The sequence below is a fragment of the Aptenodytes patagonicus genome, chromosome 7 (genome assembly GCF_965638725.1).
Source record: "Aptenodytes patagonicus chromosome 7, bAptPat1.pri.cur, whole genome shotgun sequence".
In the NCBI taxonomy this organism is placed as follows: Eukaryota; Metazoa; Chordata; class Aves; order Sphenisciformes; family Spheniscidae; genus Aptenodytes; species Aptenodytes patagonicus.
This window is the reverse complement of record NC_134955.1, coordinates 26,277,850-26,299,575: the sequence shown is the minus strand read 5'-3', so window position 1 is coordinate 26,299,575 and position 21,726 is coordinate 26,277,850. Positions and strand designations below refer to the sequence as shown.

Sequence of the window (21,726 nt, the reverse complement as noted above, 5' to 3'; positions counted from 1 at the left end):
CCCATTACGTCAAAATATATTACAGCTTCTAAGATACACTTACCAAGTCAGAAAAACATTATTAGCAACACACAGGATCAATCAATAAGCCCATTCACCCAAACATTATGCTCAACATTGTAAGCTTCCCTAAATCAAGCTTGTCCTAATTACAAAGCTAACTAAAAACACAAAATCAAGCAGCCTGTAAAAACAGCTGCAGAGGCTGACAGCCAGGGGGGCTGCACAGTCAAGTCATCGCAATGTTTCCAAACGTCGACGTTATTTCAGGCAGTAAGGCAAGCACAGCTTCAATGCTCACCACACACACCCCCTCACTCCAGTACGCCGCAATGGGGCTAGGCATGAGACACCCCAACAGACATGTGCGACCATCCTTGCGCAGGTCAGGAGTCCTGCCTTCCAAGAACAGCATCGTTTTGCCCTTGTGTGGTTTTCTTCATCGCTACCTCAAACTATCCACTATGGCTGAAGCTGCACAAAGAGTTTGTTAGGACGCAGTCCCAAGCTGTTTCAGAGATAAGTGCAACATCAGGTGCGGAGAGGTTAGTATTGTGTGACAGGCAGCATCTCAAACTCCCATTCCTTCTCTCCTCTTCCCCTGATGCTATTTTCAACCCCCCACCAAGGCTTTTTTTGATACTCATTGGTGGTACTGGTTTTTACACAGCAGGAAGAAAGCTATTTTTACTTTACTAACTCATTTTATGAAGGGCATATGGACTATTTCCAATACTTCCTGTAACATTTAGTTTTCCTTAATGTCATTATTATTGCCTGACTGTGACAATGTGTACACATGATATGTATATACATGTAAAATGTTTCATCACTTTTTGAAAATAAAAGTCTAAATTCTCTAGCCCTACAATTATTAGAACGTTAATGATTTAAAAAAAAAAAAAACCAACCTTTTTTTTTTTTCAGATTTAAGGTCAACAGAGTGAATTCCAGAATGACCAGGAGAATTATTTAGTAAGAAGAATTTAAGAGTCACTTACAGAGACTGAAAGGTATCGTAGTATGGATTAATGAAAAAATTGTGCCCTTACTCAAGTCAATTTCAAGACATTTAAGTCAGTCACTCTACATGAATTAAACAAATTAAAAAAGTGAAACAAGCTTCTAGGCTAATTCAGCATTATTTTTTACATCCCTGAGTTTCATCTGCATTCAGCATCCACAGAAAAGTGTTTACTGTAGTTAAGAGACAGACACTTAAAAGCACAGTTTCCAGGGTTCTCCAAAGTGTTACTTGTAAGGGAAAATACATTGTTAATTAGTCCACATCTAATGCACAAAGTAGTATAGTACCCAGTTCAGCACTGGAAGTGTTGCACATGCTTAAGGAGTTACACAGCAAGCATACTTGCATCCATTAGTTACACCATTTTTAAAATTGTTTATGTTTCATATTCATGGATTTTTTTTTCCCTAAAGAATTTGTTGTGAAAAACAGATCAACTGAGTTTCCTTTCTCTATGAAGAGCTACTAACTAGCATTAATTATTTTCCTCACCACAACATATTCCTGAAAAAACATAAATGCGATTATCACCATTTCCTCAGCAGAGAAGTCTATCGGGGATTTTTACAGCTTTGACAGATAAAAAGGGCTTGGTGTAACGGAACTCAACGTGCTAAAAAAGTGAGAAGAGACTAAAATATACATTCATAGAATGAAGTTGTAGAAGGACAGCACTGTTAGCATCATCCAGTCCTTTCCTTGTTCCAGAGCGACCGTTCCCTGTAGAGCCTCTCAAAAGGCCTAATTTTAAGTCTCTTGGCAACAGAGCTTCCACCAATTGCCTTAAACCAGATTTGCAAAACAGACTTTCACTCATTGAAAACAATCCAATACTCATTTTTCACGTAATATTCAGTTTATTTTACACTGAAAGTGATAAGCAATATATCGCAGCTTTTGTGTTAACAGAAGGTGTTTAAGGGCCCAGAGGCTAGCACAAGGGCTCTTGTTTTTGGCATCCACAAAAGCTGATGTTACAAACAGGTTGTTAGGCGAGACAGGCATTAAGTTTCTGTGTATTAAAGAACATGCAACCTATTCCCTCACCCAGCTACTGCCAGGTGGAGGCAGCAGTGACCCTGAATGTTTGCAAGGATGACTAATTCCTAGTTCTTCGGTCTGGGTTTCAAAAGTACAGTGTAAGTCATCTGCCCCATTGATCCAATTACCTAGCGTGTAAAACATTGAGACTCAAGACACCGTTAGGTCCCAGAGTTAGTCCTGAACCTATAGACACGATATACACACATACAGAGTATCTGAGGTGTGGAAAAGGCTACTTCTGCTGTAGTTTATATTCAGAAAAGGAAACCCAAAGCACCTAATTCACATTTAAATAACCTTTACACATTTCTTCTCCTGGACTTTATGGGTTTACAAACTATCAACACAACAAATACTGCATAGAAGCACTCTGGCAGTGAGGTTCACAGCAAGCATGCTTCCAATCCTTCTTTCTGGAAGAAGCTAACTCAGTCTTGCCACGTGTGAAAAAGCACCGTCTGCTAGAACTTGCTAGATCACTTACTGCTATGTGTAACCCAGGACACCAACTGCTAAACTTTCTTAAACTGGTTTCCATCCTTAAAAGCAACTATGACAACGTGGTCTGTTACTCCATATGCTGACAGCTGATATGTAAACAAAGCCCTTTTGCGAGGATGTCACTAGTCACCTGCAGAATATTTTACTCACGGCTTGTCCTACCTTGTAGCTGCCTCAAAATTCTCCTAAAGGGTAAAGCAGTCCTAGGACTGCATCCTGTAGCTTGCAGGACATCTGTCAAGTGTTTCTCTAAGCATTCTGCTCAGTTTCTTCAAATTAACCCAGGCAAAATTTCACTGAGAAAATGTAAGAGAAGATGATGAAAAGGAGGGACTAAGGGGGAAAAAAACCCAAACCACAGACGCAGGATGCTTCTTAAAGAAAAATAAAATAAAATAATAAGCTCCCTTCCCAATTGTTCTATGTCTTCTACATGCTCTGTTGATTGTATTCAGGGTTCATCTATTTCATTTATTGACAAATTAATAAAAATTAATTCAGCTTGAATCCTCCATCAGCTCTCTACAGTGTCTGACAACTGCTCCTTTAGTAAGTGGCTGACACCATTCAAGGCAAAACCATGGGAACTTTCTTCACTTCATCCAAGGGAAAGTTTCTTCAGAGATGAAAACCGAGAGCTCATTTTGAATCAAAGATCCTTATGCTACAACTTTATGTGAAAGGTGACTTCAGTGCATCAAAACAAGTCCAAAATATTTGAAGCCATTTTGTCAAGTCCAAGAAATATACGGGGATTTCAAGTATGTCAAGCTGAACCTGGCTCAGATGATGGAAGGCTGCAAACACATTAATTTACCTTGAAATAGATCACAAAAGGTCAAAATAACTGCCAGATTCAGTCAGTCTTCAAGTTAAGCTCAGGAAAGTGAACCTTGTCATTTCTGTGCAAGAAAAGTAAGATGATGTCCCTTCCCTCACCGAGTGTGTCTGCATTTCAACCTCCTCTATTAAATGCAAATATTCCTACCTGCCAACTCCAAGACGGGAGGAGGATTTATCAGGGCGTGGGGGGGAGGAAATGCAAGTGACAGGTCAGAAATTAAGGGGCAAAGCGCTCCCAGGTAGGTGCAGCTGAGCATCTGCAGGGGACAGATTTGCCATGGGGGCATTGGCCATTTGTAGCAGTAGGTCACGGTAACAGCTGAGGCACAAGCACAGTGGTCAGCATCAGGTCTGCTTCAGAATGTTCCCCGCTATCTTGTTACCAAGAAAGCAGAAGAAAGCTGTAAAACCCACCTGCCTAGGAAATGGAGAAGGAACATTTCTGGTTTTGGCACCACATCCCACTCATTTCATGTACTCACAAATCATGCCAGAGTAGTGAGAACATGATAGATCCCAAGTCTAAACTTGACAGCTATCAGTTTACAATGTACCTGAAATCTTAGGGTTAGAGAACAGCTCAATATGAAACTACCACGACCAAGCAACTTCAGGAACACTACACACTGAGCTCAGGAAACTTACTGGAAGTAAATAGTCAGCTACATGGATTTTAATTGCAAAAAACCTTTATTTTCTTAAAGAAAGACGTGTAGCAGAATCAAATTAAAGTTTTGGACTCTAGGTCTTAAACAGTATTAAAGGCTTAAAAGACAACGTATTCCAATTAAATGATCATTTGTGAGAATACATTGGAAAAAATTTGGGTTTTTTCAGTCCAAACAATTTCTTAGGAACTAATATTATCACCTGTGTGTACGTAATAGTAACAACTACCAATTTTAAAGCAGCAAATGGGAATTTACTTTAAAAAAAGTTTTGAATTGTATAGTAACTGATGACAAACTCAATCTCCTGTGTTGCATTTATATGCACTTACCTACAAGTAAGTAGGTACTTACACTTGCAAGTAGGAACACTACTTAGCTACAACTGTTTTTTCTTGCCTCCCACAGCTTATGCAGAGCTCCACCACCTGTCCTATGAAGCCACCAGCTAATAACATACACCGATACCAAATTCCTCTTTTGACAATTTCCCTACAGGCAAGCTCTCTTTAAAGCGTTTTCCCTGCTTGACTGGTTTTCACTACATTCTTCATATTGCAGCCCCTAGAAAATGAGTTTCTACAGCAAAGTTCTTCTCAAGTCTGCTCAGAACATACCTATCAGCAGCAGTGCAATAACTGAAGCTTTTCTGCTTACAAATCCATGGCTCTTGAACCAACTGCTGGCACAGAGCACCTGAGATGTCTTGGACCATACTCGTTATTAAATACAGCAAATCAGGGAACAGCCTCATTACATGGCGTTCAAGTAATTGTCTCCATTCACAGAGAATTTTTCTTTCTGATCCTCCCTGAACCTTTGAAAGTGTTTAATGATGTAATACAACAGGCACTTTAAAAAGGTGCTGGAACAATGATGTAGCATAAACTAAACTAGATCAAGGATTTTGTACGGTGACCCTAGTAGTCAGTGTTTGTGTATGAAAACTTGATTAAAAGATCAAGTATGTTTCCATAAAACCTATGTAATTCCATGCAAAGGTGTTCCAGGACCACTGAAGAGGAAATTCAAAATTTTTTCTTCTTCAGTCTGTGGCCTATGCTCTATTTCTTAGGGAACACAAAGCAGAATTTCCATTTTGTGGCAAATCCTACAACACCTAAGTATTCTGCAAAAAAAATTCAGCTTTACAACATGCTTGAAGACACATTGGGAAGTCTTCTGAAGTCTTTAACTACTTGTAATTAATCCACTAATTTTCATTGCTCAAACTGAGCTGCAAGTTCAGAACATCTGGCCTTCCTTTAACATCAGTACAGCCAGTTTAATGTGCATACACACACAAAAATACCAGATCCAGGTCAGCTGGCATTTAACGTTCAGAAAGACGTATCAGTTCTTCCCTTATGATGGTGGTTATGCAACTTGCATTTTGTACATAGATACCACTCCTAATATAAGTATATCCTAAGAGCACAAGAAAATATTCTTCTGAAATAGAATGAACATACCTGATCCTCAAAAGCCCTCTTGTTATTTGTGGCAAAGGGCATCTATCCATTCACTAGCATGAGCAGGACTCTGATCAGTGAAAATGAGGAAGGAACAGAAAACATGCACGGCTCACATAATTCAAAGAACTGGAATTAGTTAAATAGCCATTCTTTCTTAAAGTGATTAAGGGTCATTACTCAAAGAGGAGCAAGCTCACGTCAATTTGAAGAAAAACTGCGGGACCACCATAAAGAAGTTTAAAGCTACCTTAGGAGCCTGCAAGGGAAACACCCAAGTAGTTACAGCCTTAGCTCTAAAAAAGTCACCCACCTTATATATGACAACATCTGAACAGACTGCAGAGATCACATGAGCCTGAATACAAGAAAATTGTGTCCAGCTAAAACCTAGCAGGATCCGAAAGTGCGACTCAGGCTTGCTCGATTATTCAGACTATCCTAATCCTTCAGCATATGCCACAGCGAACAAGGTATACATTTCAGTAGCTTGGTGTTGTCAAAAGAAATGTTCTGAAAACCCAGCATGAGTCATTTCATTTCAGAATGGTTTAGGAAAGAAGGCAAAAAAGTGTTTGGGTGAGGCCTAACAGTAATTATGTATTACAGGCTGCTCTACATAGGCACATGTACCTATTATTTTAATCTGAAAAACTCTCCCAGCAGCTATCATGTAAGGGCTGAAAGCTCAAAGCAGTAGATTTATCTGTCCTGTCAGCATCATGCTTAATTCCCAAGGAGGAAGAGATTTCCAGACTGGCACAGAAAGGGCTATGACCACTTTCAGGAAGCTTGTCGCTTCATGCTTAAGTGTTTGATTCCAGAACAAGATATTTGTAGATACTTCTATCAGTTACACTTTTACTTAGCAAGACAGCTTTATACAGCATAGTAAGAAACGTGACTGCATACACCCACATATGCAGCAAAATACCATCCAGCTACTGCAGTGAACCACCAAAAAGACCATCTTGTTGCAACTTCTGTATGTCTTTGCATTAAGCTTCAGTACTCACGCAGGTTACCCGAGCAGTGACACCTGTACCGTTTAATTTGCACTGTGACTGCGTTGACTAGAGTATCACAGGTACGTCCAGACACTGCAGCGACATCCTTGCATGCAGGATACTAAAGAACAATGCCAGTTACTTCCAAACCAGCAAAGATAGGACTTGATGCCATCTTTGCTCTAAGAAGGAATGCTCTCTACCACCTAAGCATACACATAGAAAGGAAGACTTTCCTGTCTAGAAAACAGTTTCATATGCCATCTTACATTGGACACTAAAAATCAGAGACAGCGGCATTTACATCAGCAGAATTGTATGCCCTCTCTTTCAGTAAACTAGTAAAACAGTTACCATTAGGCAAGTTGAAGTCCTAGAGTCTTTTAGTCATCTTTACATTCACTAAGCAGCCCCTTACAACTTGGTATAGGACAGTTTGTTGAGGCTTGACTTACAGATTATGCTCTACAGTAAAGTGGTACCACTAACAAATTTATTAAAAATTTTAACAAACTCAAGCCAAAATAATACATTTATGACCTCTGAAAGAGAGCAGCTCTTACAATTATCTGCATTATGTACACAAATCATTTTAGAAAAGTCTAAGCAAGACAAGGGAGGGTAAGACAGAAGCATAATCTTAAAGGTTTCTTTACCCAACATCATTGTGCTGAGAAACCTGCTTTGTAATACACAACTCCCACTCCTGCTTATCAAAACCTCTACACACAAGGCTACATTTCTCACTTTATCTTGACATACTTTGCATAAGCTAATAACCTTGCATGAAATCTGCCTTAATAAGAGATATAGATTACAAGAGGAATTCTTGTGTGTTATGGTTATACATTGCTCTGATTGGAAAATCATTTGTCAACATGAGACTTGAGGAAGCTTTCTCCTAACTGACCCTGTACAGATATCCATTTTACATTTGCGATTGGAATACTTAAGTTGCTCCCTTACTTTTGCATTACAGCCATTTACCACACACTTACTGAAGAAACAATCCCTCATACAGGTTCTTAAACACATTAACTCATTCCCTATATTCCTATGACTATGCACACTCATCACCTCAGAAAAGCTTACAGCTCTCTAATCTATCTTTGAGTAGTTTACCCAAACAAAACAAAAAAAAAGGGGAGTAGGGGGAAGCTACCCACAATAAATTTGTATACTTGGTAATACAATGAGTAACATAAAGAACATGTTTTCAACAACTTTGAGTTACAAAGAAACCACCCTATGGCTGAAGCCCATGAAATCAAAAACTTGCCTCAAGATGAAGCAATGGCTACATGTTTTTTTCCTTATTATGATTTTAGACAGCTACTATGGGGATAGGTGGTATTTTAGTCTGACCTGGTAAGCTGTTCTTATATGGAAGACTAACAGTTTTAGAAGTACTTATTCCAGAATTAAGCTCTATTGTTCTCAGAAGTTAAACATGAACACCTGTAAAATTAATCTGCAAGGCCTTTACCACTTACATCTGTAACATTTGCACTGTGCACAAGAGCAAACCTTTTTCAAAATTAAAGCTGTATATATCAGCATGTATGAAATTCATGTGCAATTGCATTTACTTATAAGCATGCCTGTGAAGTTTAGGGAAGACATTTTCAACTCACTTATTTCACTAGCAACCTGGTCCAGTTTTTCTTTTGACCTACTGATTAGAGCCACCTTCATTCCACGTCTTGCTAACTGCAACAAAACAGAACAGGAGACATAAGAACAATCATAAATCTCTTTTCAGTTAGTATCCTAATTAAAGGAATTGCATAATTTGTCAAACATCACAACAATATATGACCAGCAAGTTCAAAAAATTAGAATTTTAAATAGAGACATGAAGGAGTAAACCAGGACAAATACTTCCATGCTTTTTCTTACTTGATTCCCTTCATGACAAATGTATTATCTTCTCAGTCATCTAATACAGGCTTATAGGCACATTTATAAAATAGAAAACCAACAGCAGACATTTTACAGAACTTTTACAACACCCCTGCAAGTCAGAGCAAAGAAGTTATTACCCATAATTAACGTGCCAAGTTAAGATATCCATGGTCACTTGAACAACCATGTTGCAAAATTACCCCAGCACTCAATACTTGCTTCCTTTAGTCAGACTCCACCCTTACTTTGTACTAATCATAGGTATATAAAGGTTAATTTACTCATGCAGTTCTTCAGGGAAGCTGTGTAACTTAAGCAGTGGCCAGAGCATATCCTGGTCATCAAATCAGACCTACCGCTGCAGGTTTGTAATGTAATCTAACAACTCAATTTAAAACTGTCTGCAGAAAGACAGCTACATATCTGAATTACTCTGCAATGAAAACAAACAATGTTTGTGACTACTATAAGTCCCTGTTACAGAGAAAAGTAAAAACAATATATCCACAATTCACAGTGACACTGCCCTTCAGACACTTAACACCTACATATAAAAAACAGGTAAGTTCTCATTGCTCCAACAAAACTCCTTCACTGCCTTAGGAAGCAGATGAGAATGGGTCTTAAAGGAAACCTAAAAAAAAAAAAAAAAAAAAAATCAAAAAACCACAGCATAGTATAGCGACAACCTAAAATGACTTAATCTCATCTACCTTTCTAGCAGAAGTAGGCAAACCAAGAAAGCTTCTTTCAGAGAGAAGTATGACGAAGTTCATCAGTGAACTCCATACTTCACTCCCATGTGTGATCTCCAAGCAGAAGAAATCTCATACTAGATCTGTCGTGAGCTTAGAGTGAGGTGTGATGAAACCAAAGACACTCACACTAGGAACTGCTAACAAACCGCTGCTTTCCGCTCAAGGAAATGATCTAGTGTTATGAGGACAATTGTCTAAAACGGATGAACACATACACCTCCAGATAAGCACCTGGCCCACTGGAATAAACTTTTCATAAAACCAAGCAGTAGGCTTGGAGGGCAGGAGGGAGAAGGGAATAACATAGCATTCTCTCATTCCACATGATCAAGGCGGCGAAGGCAAATACTTTACCTAAAAGTATCTCAGCCTGTGACACCGAGGACAACCTGAAAGTAATCTACTCAGAGTCTGAAATAGCTGTGGTCCCATGGGGCAAAACAGCCCCAGAGATGTTCCTCATGGGTGCAAGCTCCAGACCATTGACACACAGTTTGCTTGCTTTCGGCAGTCATGATGTCTGGGCTCCCAGATTGCTTAAGTAGGTACCTCAGCTTTACGGAGAAGTATCCAGCTGTGCTTGTCTCAAAAGTCGAGAAAGCAAAGTCATGTCAACACACCCAGTTAGTGGAACCTCAGGACATTTAGAGAACTTCCACCACAAGAGCGAGCTTGAGAGAAACTGCTGCTATATTGACACTAAAGGGACAGACTCTGAGAAGCGCATCTGAAACCTGGAAATGGAAACCCATTTGCAAGAGGAATTCTCTGAGTACAGAGCACATAAAATGGCCAAGGAAAGAGCCTTAAGTAGGAAAGAATACCACTTAAGAGAAGTAATCAAACTTGGAAAAGATACGGTGGCTCAATGGCAAGTTCAATTGGAGTCTGATGAAACCAGGTAAGTTTCTGCTGAGCACTCTGAATTCCCTGGTAGAGGCCTAGTGAGTTGAAAAGAACCACAATAGTCCAAAGAGCAATAATGATCCTCTGAGATCCCAGTAACTAATCACGTTTTTACATAAGGAACGAGGAAGACCCAGTTGCTTTGTAAATAACCTGCCATTATACTCAGATCTTTGGCCAATGTCCGTACGGTCATAAAAAGGCTGAATGAGATGATCTTAAAACTAATCACAAAAACTCATCCAGAGTAGCAAACATTGGGAAGATGCTCTTGTAGCCTAAGGATTGATGCAAGCAAGAGTCACCATTCTAACGGAGTTGGTGGATGTAGGTGTCTGACTTCCTTAAATCCCATATTAGTAACTACCACGTTTTCCACTTTGGTAGCAAAACACAGCTGCTGTCAAAGCCCTTTCTCTCCAAGATGGAAAGGAATGTCATTGACAGCCCACCAAAGCAGAGTTAAAGCTCTTGTTAGAGTAGGTATAGCAAGAGGATCTACAAAAAGCAATACTAAGCAGATGTGCACAGCAGAGTACTGCAATGGGATCACAACCTCTAGTTTATCACTAGCATACAAATACATCTGAGATTAAATTTAACTCATGATTTGCAAAAGTGAACAGCAGACAGCAAGAAAGGGGTAACAAATAGTGACTCCTGACCATACCCTTAAAAAAAAAAAAAAAAAGAAAAAAATGTGCTGCTTTGGAATCGAAGACTGGGTGAGCATTACCCAAACAGAGAAGAAAACTTGCATTTACTATGGCACTACCTTTCGTGAAGGGGTGGTCTAGTGATGAAAAGGTTATCAGTGCTGAGCAAGGCATAAAGATCTTAATACTGCAAGAGTGAAAAGTGTAAAAACAGCTCTTTGCTTGGAAAAGAAGGAAAGTAACTAACAGAGCAGAGTACAACCAGAGAATCCACAAACTTGTAACACTCTTCCATCACTTACTGGTGACCATGTCAAACTTTCGAAGAGGTGATTCTCAACACACTGTTACATTTCTCAAACTCCTCCAAGGAGAATGAAGTAATCTGCATGATTATAATCACAGCCATCGGTGCCCAGGCAGCTGTATGCCAGTGGCATTTCTAGTAACCTGATAGGAATTCCTAGCAGAAAGCCAAGCCTCCACTGGCAGTCTTATGAAGACATCTCTAGAGTTAATTGAAAGATTGGTAAGTCTTTTCAGGTATTCCACATTTCACCCTGCATTCACACTTTACTTCATCAAGTATTCTTTATCCACGTAAACTGTCAACGGGTAGATATGTGTTTTATTCTAAATAAATAAATAACAATAATAATTTTTTAAAAATAGAAATGTTTTATTCTACAGCCAAAGAATGAATATTTGTACTCCTTGGGGTGCACTGTGCCTACAGCAGGGAAGCTGAAACAGTCAAGTGTTTCCCAGCAGGATCTCATACTTGTCATCAGCTTTCCTAATAGGGGTTCGTATATAGGGGTCTACCAGCAGCACCCACTTGTGTTTGAAGGCAGCCTGGTTCTCAGAGACACCAGCAGAACATAAAGCAAGCTGTAGTTTCACTCACCTGATAGCCTAACATATATATCCTGAAACTAATCTCCCATGATATTCAGAGGGTATCTCCCACACCAGAGGACTTCCTCCTGATAGTGCTATGCCCTGGGCACAATGATCTCCTTCCACTTGCTCTAGGCAGTTCAATTTAAGTGATCATTTGTTTAAGTTCTGTGTAACTGGGATATTTGGCATGCATGAGCGTCAGCTCTGCGCCAGAATCAGGCACTGTTGGCATCAGGCTTATTTCCCTTTGCAGCCAACTCCCCCTATCTTGACCCAGTAGGACAGGGTGCTACTTTCTGCAAAGCAGAAAGGACTTTGGGGACTAAGGGTGTGGGTGGCAGGGCACACAGGGATGGAAGGGAGATCTGAAGGGCGAGGACTACCCGTGAAGATGAACGCTACTGTCCCCGTGGGCACCACAGAACAAAAAATTCCAGAAAAAGGGAATCTCTCACTGCTGATCTCTTCACACAAAGCCATGCTGGTGTTTCAAATTACACAAAAATGAGTACAGACAGGCTCACTTTGGTACTGATGCTGGAGTTGAAAGTTATTTTTGCTATAAATTGTTGTAGTCAGCACTATTTGTCATGATGTTCTCTGGGCTTATAGGCTAAATTGCCCCATACTAACAGGCACTTTCTGTCTTAAGCAATACATTCCAGTACCATATTTGGAGCCCACATATCCATCAAGAACAAAAGTACGGTAAAAGAGATAGAGGTAAAACCCAGCTTCAGAGACTTCATGAACTATAGGGAATAATTGGAACATACTGCAGGCAGCTAGAAATGCCATTTAGTCAGTGCCTGGAAATACCAAAAGGAAATACCAAGGGTTGAGAAAGTTAAAATAATCGTAACAACCAAAAAAGTTAAAAATAAAAACTGAAGGACAAGGTAAAGGCTAAAAATAAAATTCACAAACACAGGAAATTAACAAAAAGGGATACAACTTTTGGCTGGTCACCTGAGGGAAGCAAGGCAATAGACCTCTTTCTCCACAGATATCTATGTTAAGATAAGGTGAGGAGATATGACCTGATGCTTGACAGAGTTGAGACAGCATGACATCTTGCCAAGGGTCGAGATACACTTCCAAGTGATAAGAATTCTTACCTCTTCTGCATAGGCTTTTCCAATCCCATCAGTAGCTCCTGTGACCACTGAAAAAGAAAGACATATACATTAGTTGCTTCACAGAAATAACTGCAATGGGTGTTCATTAGTAGGCCATTAAAGTACTAATTCCAACCAAGAGACACATCAAAGTTTCTGGAATAGGTGTACAACTTATTAAATCTCTTAGGGAAGTCGCACTAAAATCTTTTCCACATGTAAGAAAGGAGAGGAAGAGAAGGAGTTATGAGCTTAACAAGTTATTTTAAGAATCACGTTCAGCACCCCTTCTCTGGCCCACTACGCTTCTTTAGAAGCTTTGCAGACTGTAAAAAAAGCTCAGTTATGACTATTAAACTAGCTCTCAACTTAGTTTTAAGTATATAGTAAAATAAAAAGTATCTTAAAGCCTGTAAAAGCATCCAATAAAACAAACATTTTAGGACACGGGCAACAGGTCTCTTAGTGACTCTCCAGTAGATTTCAGATCCCTGTGACCATTGTGTTTACCAGCACCAAATATGAGTGACTGATGCAGCCATCAGTTGCAAGCCAGGCTTCTAGAGATTAAACTTTTTCACCCGTGGGTGACTGGGATCTGTGTCAAGCCTCAAGTCTTTCTAGGATTCTCTTCCACATGCTGAGAAGCTCTGAGTGACTCAACGTGCCATTAGTTTGACAGATTATTCCAGGGCTCTCACGACACCAGTAGCTGATCATCTCAGTTTGCTCACTAAATAGTAATTCCTCCATCCAGAATCTGCTTCTCCAACTACTTTTTAAGCAAGCACATTCAGCACCACTTCCTTTTTCTCTCAGCTCTTCCTTCTCATCAAACCCAATGCCTACACCTCAATATCCTTACTCATTTAGCTCCCCACTCATTCATCTGTCTCTGCTCTCACTCTCCAAGTGGCTACAGAATATACCGGATTTTTCTGTTTGTCCTCAAGTCAGATCAGAACAGCTTGGTTTGTGCTTCCACTGCTTATCCCTGAACGCAGGCATGCCCAAATAATTTGCCTTATTTAATGTTTCAGAAAACTGAACTGAGAGTGTTGGTTCAACTCGCAGGTCAACCTCTACCTGAGTGAAACTCACAGCAGACGGAGGTGGTGTCTGGCACTGAGATTCAGCAATAACTTCACTTCAGGGCACCAGAATGAGACATGCTTGCATGTCTCTAAATTGGAGAGACATGGATATGACAGATGGACCACTCAGTGGATAAGGTAATTGGCTGGATGGTCGCACTCAAAGAGTTACGGCCAATGGCTCCATGTCCAAGTGGAGACCAGTGACGAGTGGCGTTCCTCAGGGGTCGGTATTGGGACCGGCGCTGTTTAACATCTTTGTCAGCAACATGGACAGTGGGGTTGAGTGTACCCTGAGCAAGTTTGCCGACAACACCAAGCTGTGTGGTGCAGTTGACACGCTGGAGGGAAGGGATGCCATCCAGAGGGACCTTGACAGGCTTGAGAGGTGGGCCCGTGAGAACCTCATGAAGTTCAACAAGGCCAAGTGCCAGATCCTGCACGTGGGTCGGGGCAATCCCAAGCACAAATACAGGCTGGGCAGAGAATGGATTGAGAGCAGCCCTGAGGAGAAGGACTTGGGGTTGTTGGTTGATGAGAAACTCAACATGACCTGGCAATGTGCACTTGCAGCCATTCGTATCCTGGGCTGCACCAAAAGAAGCGTGGCCAGCAGGTTGAGGGAGATGATTCTGCCCCTCTACTCTGCTCTGGTGAGACCCCACCTGCAGTACTGCATCCAGCTCTGGGGCCCCCAACATAAGGAGGACATGGACCTGTTGGAGCAAGTCCAGAGGAGGGCCACAAAGATGAACAGAGTGCTGGAGCATCTATCCTATGCAGAAAGGCTGAGAGAGTTGGGGTTGTTCAGCCTAGAGAAGAGAAAGCTCTGGGAAGACCTTATAGCAGCCTTCCAGTACCTGAACAGGACCTACAAGAAAGCTGGAGAGGGACTTTTTACAAGGGCACGTAGTGATAGGACAAGGGGTAATGGCTTTCAACTGAAAGAGGGCAGATTTAGATTAGGTATTAGGAAGAAATTCTTCACTATGAGTGTGGTGAGGCACTGGAACAGGTTGCCCAGAGAAGTTGTGGATGCCCCATCCCTGGAAGTGTTCAAGGCCAGGTTGAACGGGGCTCTGAGCAACCTGGTCTAGTGGAAAGTATCCCTCCCCATGGCAGGGGGGTTGGAACTAGATGACCTTTAAGGTCCCTTCCAACCCAAACCATCCTATGATTTGATTAGTCACTGCTTGCAGATCACCCATAACAGTTGGCATGCAAACAGCAGCCAGAATATTTCTGTTTGAGTAGTAACAGCTAGGAAATGCTGTAACCATTTCAGTTTCTGTGCCGGCTAGCTATAAATAAGTGGATGTAATAAAAAGTGAGGAAGCTGCCAGTGAAGGTCCTATTTGAGCTTGAATGGCCAGCCAACAGTGCAATAACAGGCTAAGAATGAAAGATCCAGTCATGCCCCTGACTCGAGCTAGATTTACAGATGACCACAGATGAAGGTACATACACATACATTTATCCTTTCCCTGGTTTCAAGGTTTATTTGCAAGATGCCATAGCTCCAGCGTGATAAGGATATGCAGGACCGTACCGTTAGCATACTAACACATACTGCACACGCAGGATGCTCTGGCTAGGAAATGGAGTCCTAGCTGCTGCACTGTCAGCCCCAGTGAATTTTATAGAGAAAGCCAAGTGTCTGTGTCACACTGTTTTGCCACTTCCTATCCAGCCACGATTAGAGAAGTGTAAGTAACAGTTTTGTTACAGAAACAAATCCACATACAGAAAGATCAAGCAAGGGTCCAAGTGACGACAAAAGCAGACCTTGGGGAAGAAATCAAGAATATATTCCCAGGAGTCCACTTGCCTGCAGCCAAACTTATACCAATATTGTTACCCATTTAGCCAGACAGCATTACAGTCCTGCAGGATGGCACTATCCCTTTAGTTCAAGGACTAACAAGCTTCAGTTTCAGCCTTGCTGATCTTGGGTTTCACATTATTATCACACGATTCATTATTGCTTCAGGAAAACAACGAAACAAACAAGAGCACAGCAAAAACCTGCACCGGTACCACTCCCTGTTAGGCTTACAACAGTGGCTAGACATGTTCTAAGTTGACCCAATCTGGAAAAAATTCAACTTCAGTGACTCAGTGAAAGGGGTTGTCTCCTTCATTATAGTTAGTGAGGTACCTAAAGAACAGCCATGCCCTATAACACTTATAGATAGTTTCTCCTCCTTCCAACTCAAAATTCATGGACTTAATGGTTTTATTCCCAGATAACAAGCTCAGCATTTTAAAATACTGTTTTCTGACACTGTGAGTTGTTCAGCTTCTAGCAACTACAGCTGAGAGTGCATGCTCCATAAGGCAGGGACTCCAAAAGAGCATCTGTAGCACTTTAAAGGCTTAGTAAAGTGCAAGTACAATTTCAGTCAAGGATATTTACCTCATTTATTGAATCCATTGCTTAGGTAAATTGTAATAGAATCGGCTGGAACATGAGACTTAAGCAGCTGAAGATCAGGGATTTCTAACTGAAGTACGAGTAACAGGATGGTTCCTCCCTTTTCAGGTTCTACTTCAAATTAATATAACCTGTAGTCCAGAGGTTAAAATACCCTCCAGAACAGAACTGGAGAAATTTAAACAAATCTGATATAGATAAATGATGAAAAACATTACAAAATCCCAGCAGGAAAAAAAAGTGCTTGAGCCATTACCTACATAAACAGGCACCTAGCTGATACACTTTATTGTTTTGCTTCTGCTGCAGGTAAAGGCATAGGCATCCGAATAAAGCACACAGCTAGGTTTTTTTAGCAATAAGGGAAATCCTCTTCTCACAAGAAGGCACTAATACCATCATTTTATTAGTGGCTCCACTTTGAGAAGGATAATTTTGTCTCCTGCTTCATGCTCCCACACCATCTTGAAGAACAAACACAGTACAAGGACTGCTTTCCAACATATAACCTAAAAACCACCTTTTTTCAGGCCATGCTTCTCTTCCTAAGGCCCTTCAGGAGAAGCCGCCTGGCTCAGTTCTCACCTATTCTAAGCAAATGGACTTCCCATCAACAGCTGTGCTGGTGCAGAGGCCATCGAGGTCGGCACCAGAGGACTACGATGGGAAATATGCACTAATACAGACCTGTCCTGCTGCTGACCAGTAGCACCCAGTTCAGCCAGGGAGCTGCGGTTACAGCCCATTTATGGGATCCTAGTGAGCAGTTTGGTGGGTCAGAAAGGCTGCCCAGACAGATACCTGCCAGAGCAGAGAGCAATACTTAGACCCTATGTTGTAAAAGCAAGGAAAAGAGGTGGGGCAAAGGCCACTGACTGGACCAACGTCACAAAAGTCAAGATTCAGCCACCTTATATTCCTCTGTTTTGGATTACCGAAAGTGTATATGCTATGGGGAAGGGGAGAGCGATAAAAAAAAAAAGAGGCTTTAGTAAGACTTGTGCATTAGCAAGGCAGTTATAATTTTCATATTGATTACATTCATCTCTAGTTTCCACTCCAGAGCCAAGTGTTACAGTTTTAACCACTCCAAAGCTGTGCCAGTTTAACTAAATTTTTACTATCAACTTGATGTGCCAAAGCTAGTTTAACTCCAAGTGTGGATTAAGCTTTTAAATTCTGTTTCTTCTACAGACTGCCTTCCAACAAAAGTTACAAACTGGCTGCAGTTGGCAGAGCTTAAAGAAGGCAAAGCAAGTAGGGTAGGAATAAGTTATTGTCTGTACAAGAAAGCTGCACCAGCTCGTAAGTGTGATTATACACATTTACTCAGTAGTCAGACTAACTGTAGTAGCTTCCCACTTCAGCCATCTGCCGTCTCCAGAAGAGAAGTGAGAAGAGTGCCCAGGCAGCTCATGTGTGAGCCCACCGAATAAAAGTTTGCCTGAATGGAGGCTTGTATTGAAGCACTGGCTGATTTTAGGCAAAGAAGTCAATATCCATCTTCCCCTGACTTTTGGGGCTGTAGAGGAAAAGGGGAAGAAAAATAAGGAAAGGTATCCAGTAACATGACATACTCTGAAAACAGCTCACTCTTAATAAATCAATATATGCACTTGCATTGGTCTGGAGACGTTCTACCCCAGGAAGTTACCACTAGCCAGAGTTCAGCAGCTCTGGATGCAAGGTATTTCACAAAATAGTTAGACTTCATCTGGAACAGATTCCCATCTCAAGACGTGCTTTTTTGAAACTAGCATATGTATAAGTACAGAGCTGAGCTGACATGTGCAAGACTACAACACCTTTTCTCAGTTCTGAAAAACCTGCCCAAAGACTCCTGTTCCAAGTCACGCAGTCCACACAGCCTGGCCCTAGCGAGTCCAGCACACTGAAAGGAACATCTCTTGCTCTTCTATGTAATGACACTTTCTTGACTGGGTAAGACTGGCGTAATCATCGTTATAATGGGTTACAGATGTATGCATGGGTTTTATCCTCTAGTCCCAGCTTTCATTTCAGTTGTGCATGAACAGTCTTATATTCCAACTGACCCTATACTGTTCAAAATGGTAGGCAAGAAGTGGGAAAGCTGGTATCAGGGTCTCTGAACAAAGAAAGCAGTATGGGGTATCATCTGCTCACACCACTGGAGGAGGTTATGCCATATGTAGGCTGTACATCTTTCAACTGCCATTGCATATATACAAGTCATCTGCACAAGAGCTCATATCAGCAGTTAAATTTTTAATTACAGTATTATCCTTAACACATCATGTAATCATTTCCATAAATCACCAAAATCTCCACCTTAGGACAGTATAGCGTCTTTGCCCTAAAGACTGTGTCAGAATTTTGCTTCCTATATGTTGTGGGGAGGGAAGAGGGGAAAAAAAAAAAAGAAAAAAGCCACCTTTTCCAACTCCTGCTTTGAGTTTACTTATACATCTTTGACCTCTTACAATGATCTCTTCAATTTAAGATACAGCTACACAGGAATCCACCATAGCTTCTACTACTGGACTAGTTATCGATAGATGCAACTCACTAATTCTCTAAACCTTAATACTGCCTAGCCACTTCACCTCCTAATGTTTCACATGGTGTGTCTCACAGCTTTGGTCACATACACAACAGATGTGATGCAGTTCATAAGCATTGGCATCATTTCCTGTCCAGTACCAAACTCACGGCAACCCTTGACGAACACAGGGCAAAGTTAAATGAACTCAGCAGTCAGTGAGATGTGTGGTCTTGCACTAAAAGGGAACAGCTTTCCCGTTACTAAAAAAGCCATAGACCAAGTCTATGAAACACATCATGTAACCAGCCAGTGACTTTAGTCTAGAAGATTAATATGCCCAGTGGTACATGACTTTAGGGGCTAAAAATGTAGACTCTTCTCCAGAAGGCTTACAGAGGGGTGAATATGCAAATGCTTCCAATAGCACCTGCATCCTTCAGAAATCCCACAGCCCATGGCTAAACCTGCACGGGATAAGGTACCACCAATGGTGCGGGGAGCTCACATGTTCTTTCTGCTTCTAAGAAGTAACAGCCACTGCCCTTCCAAATAAGAGGTCACCTAGAAAACAACCACCACCTCCTAAAGAGGTATACTGGATAAACATTACCTACTGTTAAAAAGGGACCACCGTTCTACAGCCAGGCAAAAGCAGCACCCAGCAGACCAAGGCAGTCTGTTTTGTGAATGAAGTGAATATTCAAGGCCCAGAAAGAACATTTTTATCTGCTCACGCAGCTAGGACATCTTAAAACAAAAGCAAAGAATGGTGCAGTAAAGCATGAGGCAGGCATGTAGAAATCATCTCGTCTCACGATGGGAGCAAGGACCAGCATTGACACAGGGAGAGGGAGCAACAGCAAGCATAGAAAATTCTACTGCAGTTCTGCAGAGCAATCACACTGAAACAAGATTATAGATTCGTGACTGCCCAATTCAAGGTTAGACTACAGTGAAGACAAAGCTTAAAGAGATCAAGCCTGCCTTCAGATACAAACACACATTTTCCACAGCAAAATAAGCTTTTGAGATGCCTAATGGAGATAAAGCATGGCATACTTTTATCCATGTTGCTGCTAGCAAACAGCACCAGGCATACTCTTTGCACTGCTTTGACTACCTGCACAATGAAGCTAATAACTATTATGCATGTTCTTTACTAGCCTCTTCAAACTACAAATTCATTTCAGTTCAGCCATCTTCCTGTTTTCATTAAGAAAAGCGTGAGTTTTTAGGCAATCTTTCAAAGCACTGCAGGTGCACTCATGCACATCATGACCTAGGAAGGAGAACTCAAGCCACTAACAATGTTATTGCCCCTAGAAAGATGCAGGTCCAGCAATTTGGGAGTACCTACACTCTTCCTGCCAAAAAATTAAGCTAACAAACAGATCTCAAGGAGGGCAGCTCAGCTACATTTCTGATCCCCTGAGAGGTATTCAAATTTGTTGTCAAAATGGCCACTGCAGAGCTAGTCTCTCAGCTACATCCTCCATTCACACAGAAAAGCCATCCCTGTCCTGCAAGACTGAAGCCAGGTATGAGTGAGGGTCTGTCACGGCATAGCACCCAGCTGCAGCAGACATCAACGTAAAGAAGAAACTAGGAACCTAGTGTGTCTTGTTAAAGCAATACAGTTGAGAGAAACTTCATAGCACAGCTAACCTTAGCATAGACTTAAAGTACAACACATAAATAACTGAAGACTCGAGATTCTTCTGCTACGAAACACGGAGGCTATATTAAGAATGTGACAGCTCCTGGGGAAAACAAAAGCTGGCAAGGGGAGAAAAGACTATCCCTGCTTGGCATCAAGCAGTGCTTCATTTATTACAGATTTATATAAATCACTGGCATTTGACCAATACCAAGCTTCTAGATTATCTCCAGCCAACAAAAGTACTTTAGTCTGTGCTAGTTAAAAATATTCTACTTTTTGTCCTCAGCTTGCTAGGAACAGCTATTTTTAGTAAGAGCCCAATCAACCTTATCAAAATCAAGCATCAAAAATAGACTGGAGAAACACTGGAAGCAAATACTATTTTTAGCTGCTCTGTCTATCCCTGCCGTTACCCACAAATTCTGACTGCACAGACCATGCACGAGTGCTTAGTTATTCTAGGCAGATCCTCGTCGTGACCCTTTTTTTCCCTGAACACCTGAATGCAGAAAACACTCGATTGATTAAAGATTAATACAGCCGCAAACCGTGACAGCTGCCTTTCGTCTGAGTGCTTTTGGGGAGGGGGAGAATATGGGATGACAGAGAGCTTGCATCAGTATTCCTCTTGGGAATCTATTACATGGAAAGAAAATTGCTATTTCAATTCCCTTTTGTTGCTAAAAATAGCAGCCCCAATTGATTCAAGCAAACAGTGCACCGGCTTAGCAATGCCAAATTTAGAAACCACTGAAGTCCCAAAGAGTGAACGCTAACGCAGCCTAACACATGCCAGCTCATATTTAACAAAGAACAAAGAAGATAAGCATGCTGGCTGCAAGTTAATAAGACAGCAGTAACTCCCTGCATTTTTATTAAATAAAAACAGAAAACTCAGTGCAAAAATGAAACAAACTTCACTTCTATTCTCAATTTAACTTGCTGAAATAGGAAGCCTCATCAGAAAGATCATCTGTACCCGAGCTGAAATCCTAGAAATTCTGTTGGTTTTTTTTTTCCTCATATAAAGGTTTTTTTTCTGCACAAAGGAGCTAACACCTAATGGTCAGGCTTTGAAAAGACAGGCTACAGAAAAAGGTTCAGTTCCTGGAACCAAACACTTACTTGGTAACAGCTTGTGTCTAGGAGCTAGGATTGTGGGTAGAAAAATATTCTATAAATATCGCAGAACTGACAAGTTCCCTT

At 41.1% G+C, this 21,726-nt stretch overlaps 1 protein-coding gene across 1 annotated transcript in view; it reads right to left on the bottom strand.

Annotated features, from left to right (window-relative positions):
* HSD17B12 (hydroxysteroid 17-beta dehydrogenase 12) overlaps nucleotides 1-21,726 on the bottom strand; it is a 94,089-nt gene that overhangs the window by 45,504 nt on the left and 26,859 nt on the right. The window contains 2 exon segments of the mRNA XM_076344403.1: nucleotides 8,197-8,272; nucleotides 12,809-12,855. Coding sequence (XP_076200518.1) covers nucleotides 8,197-8,272; nucleotides 12,809-12,855 — 123 coding nt within the window.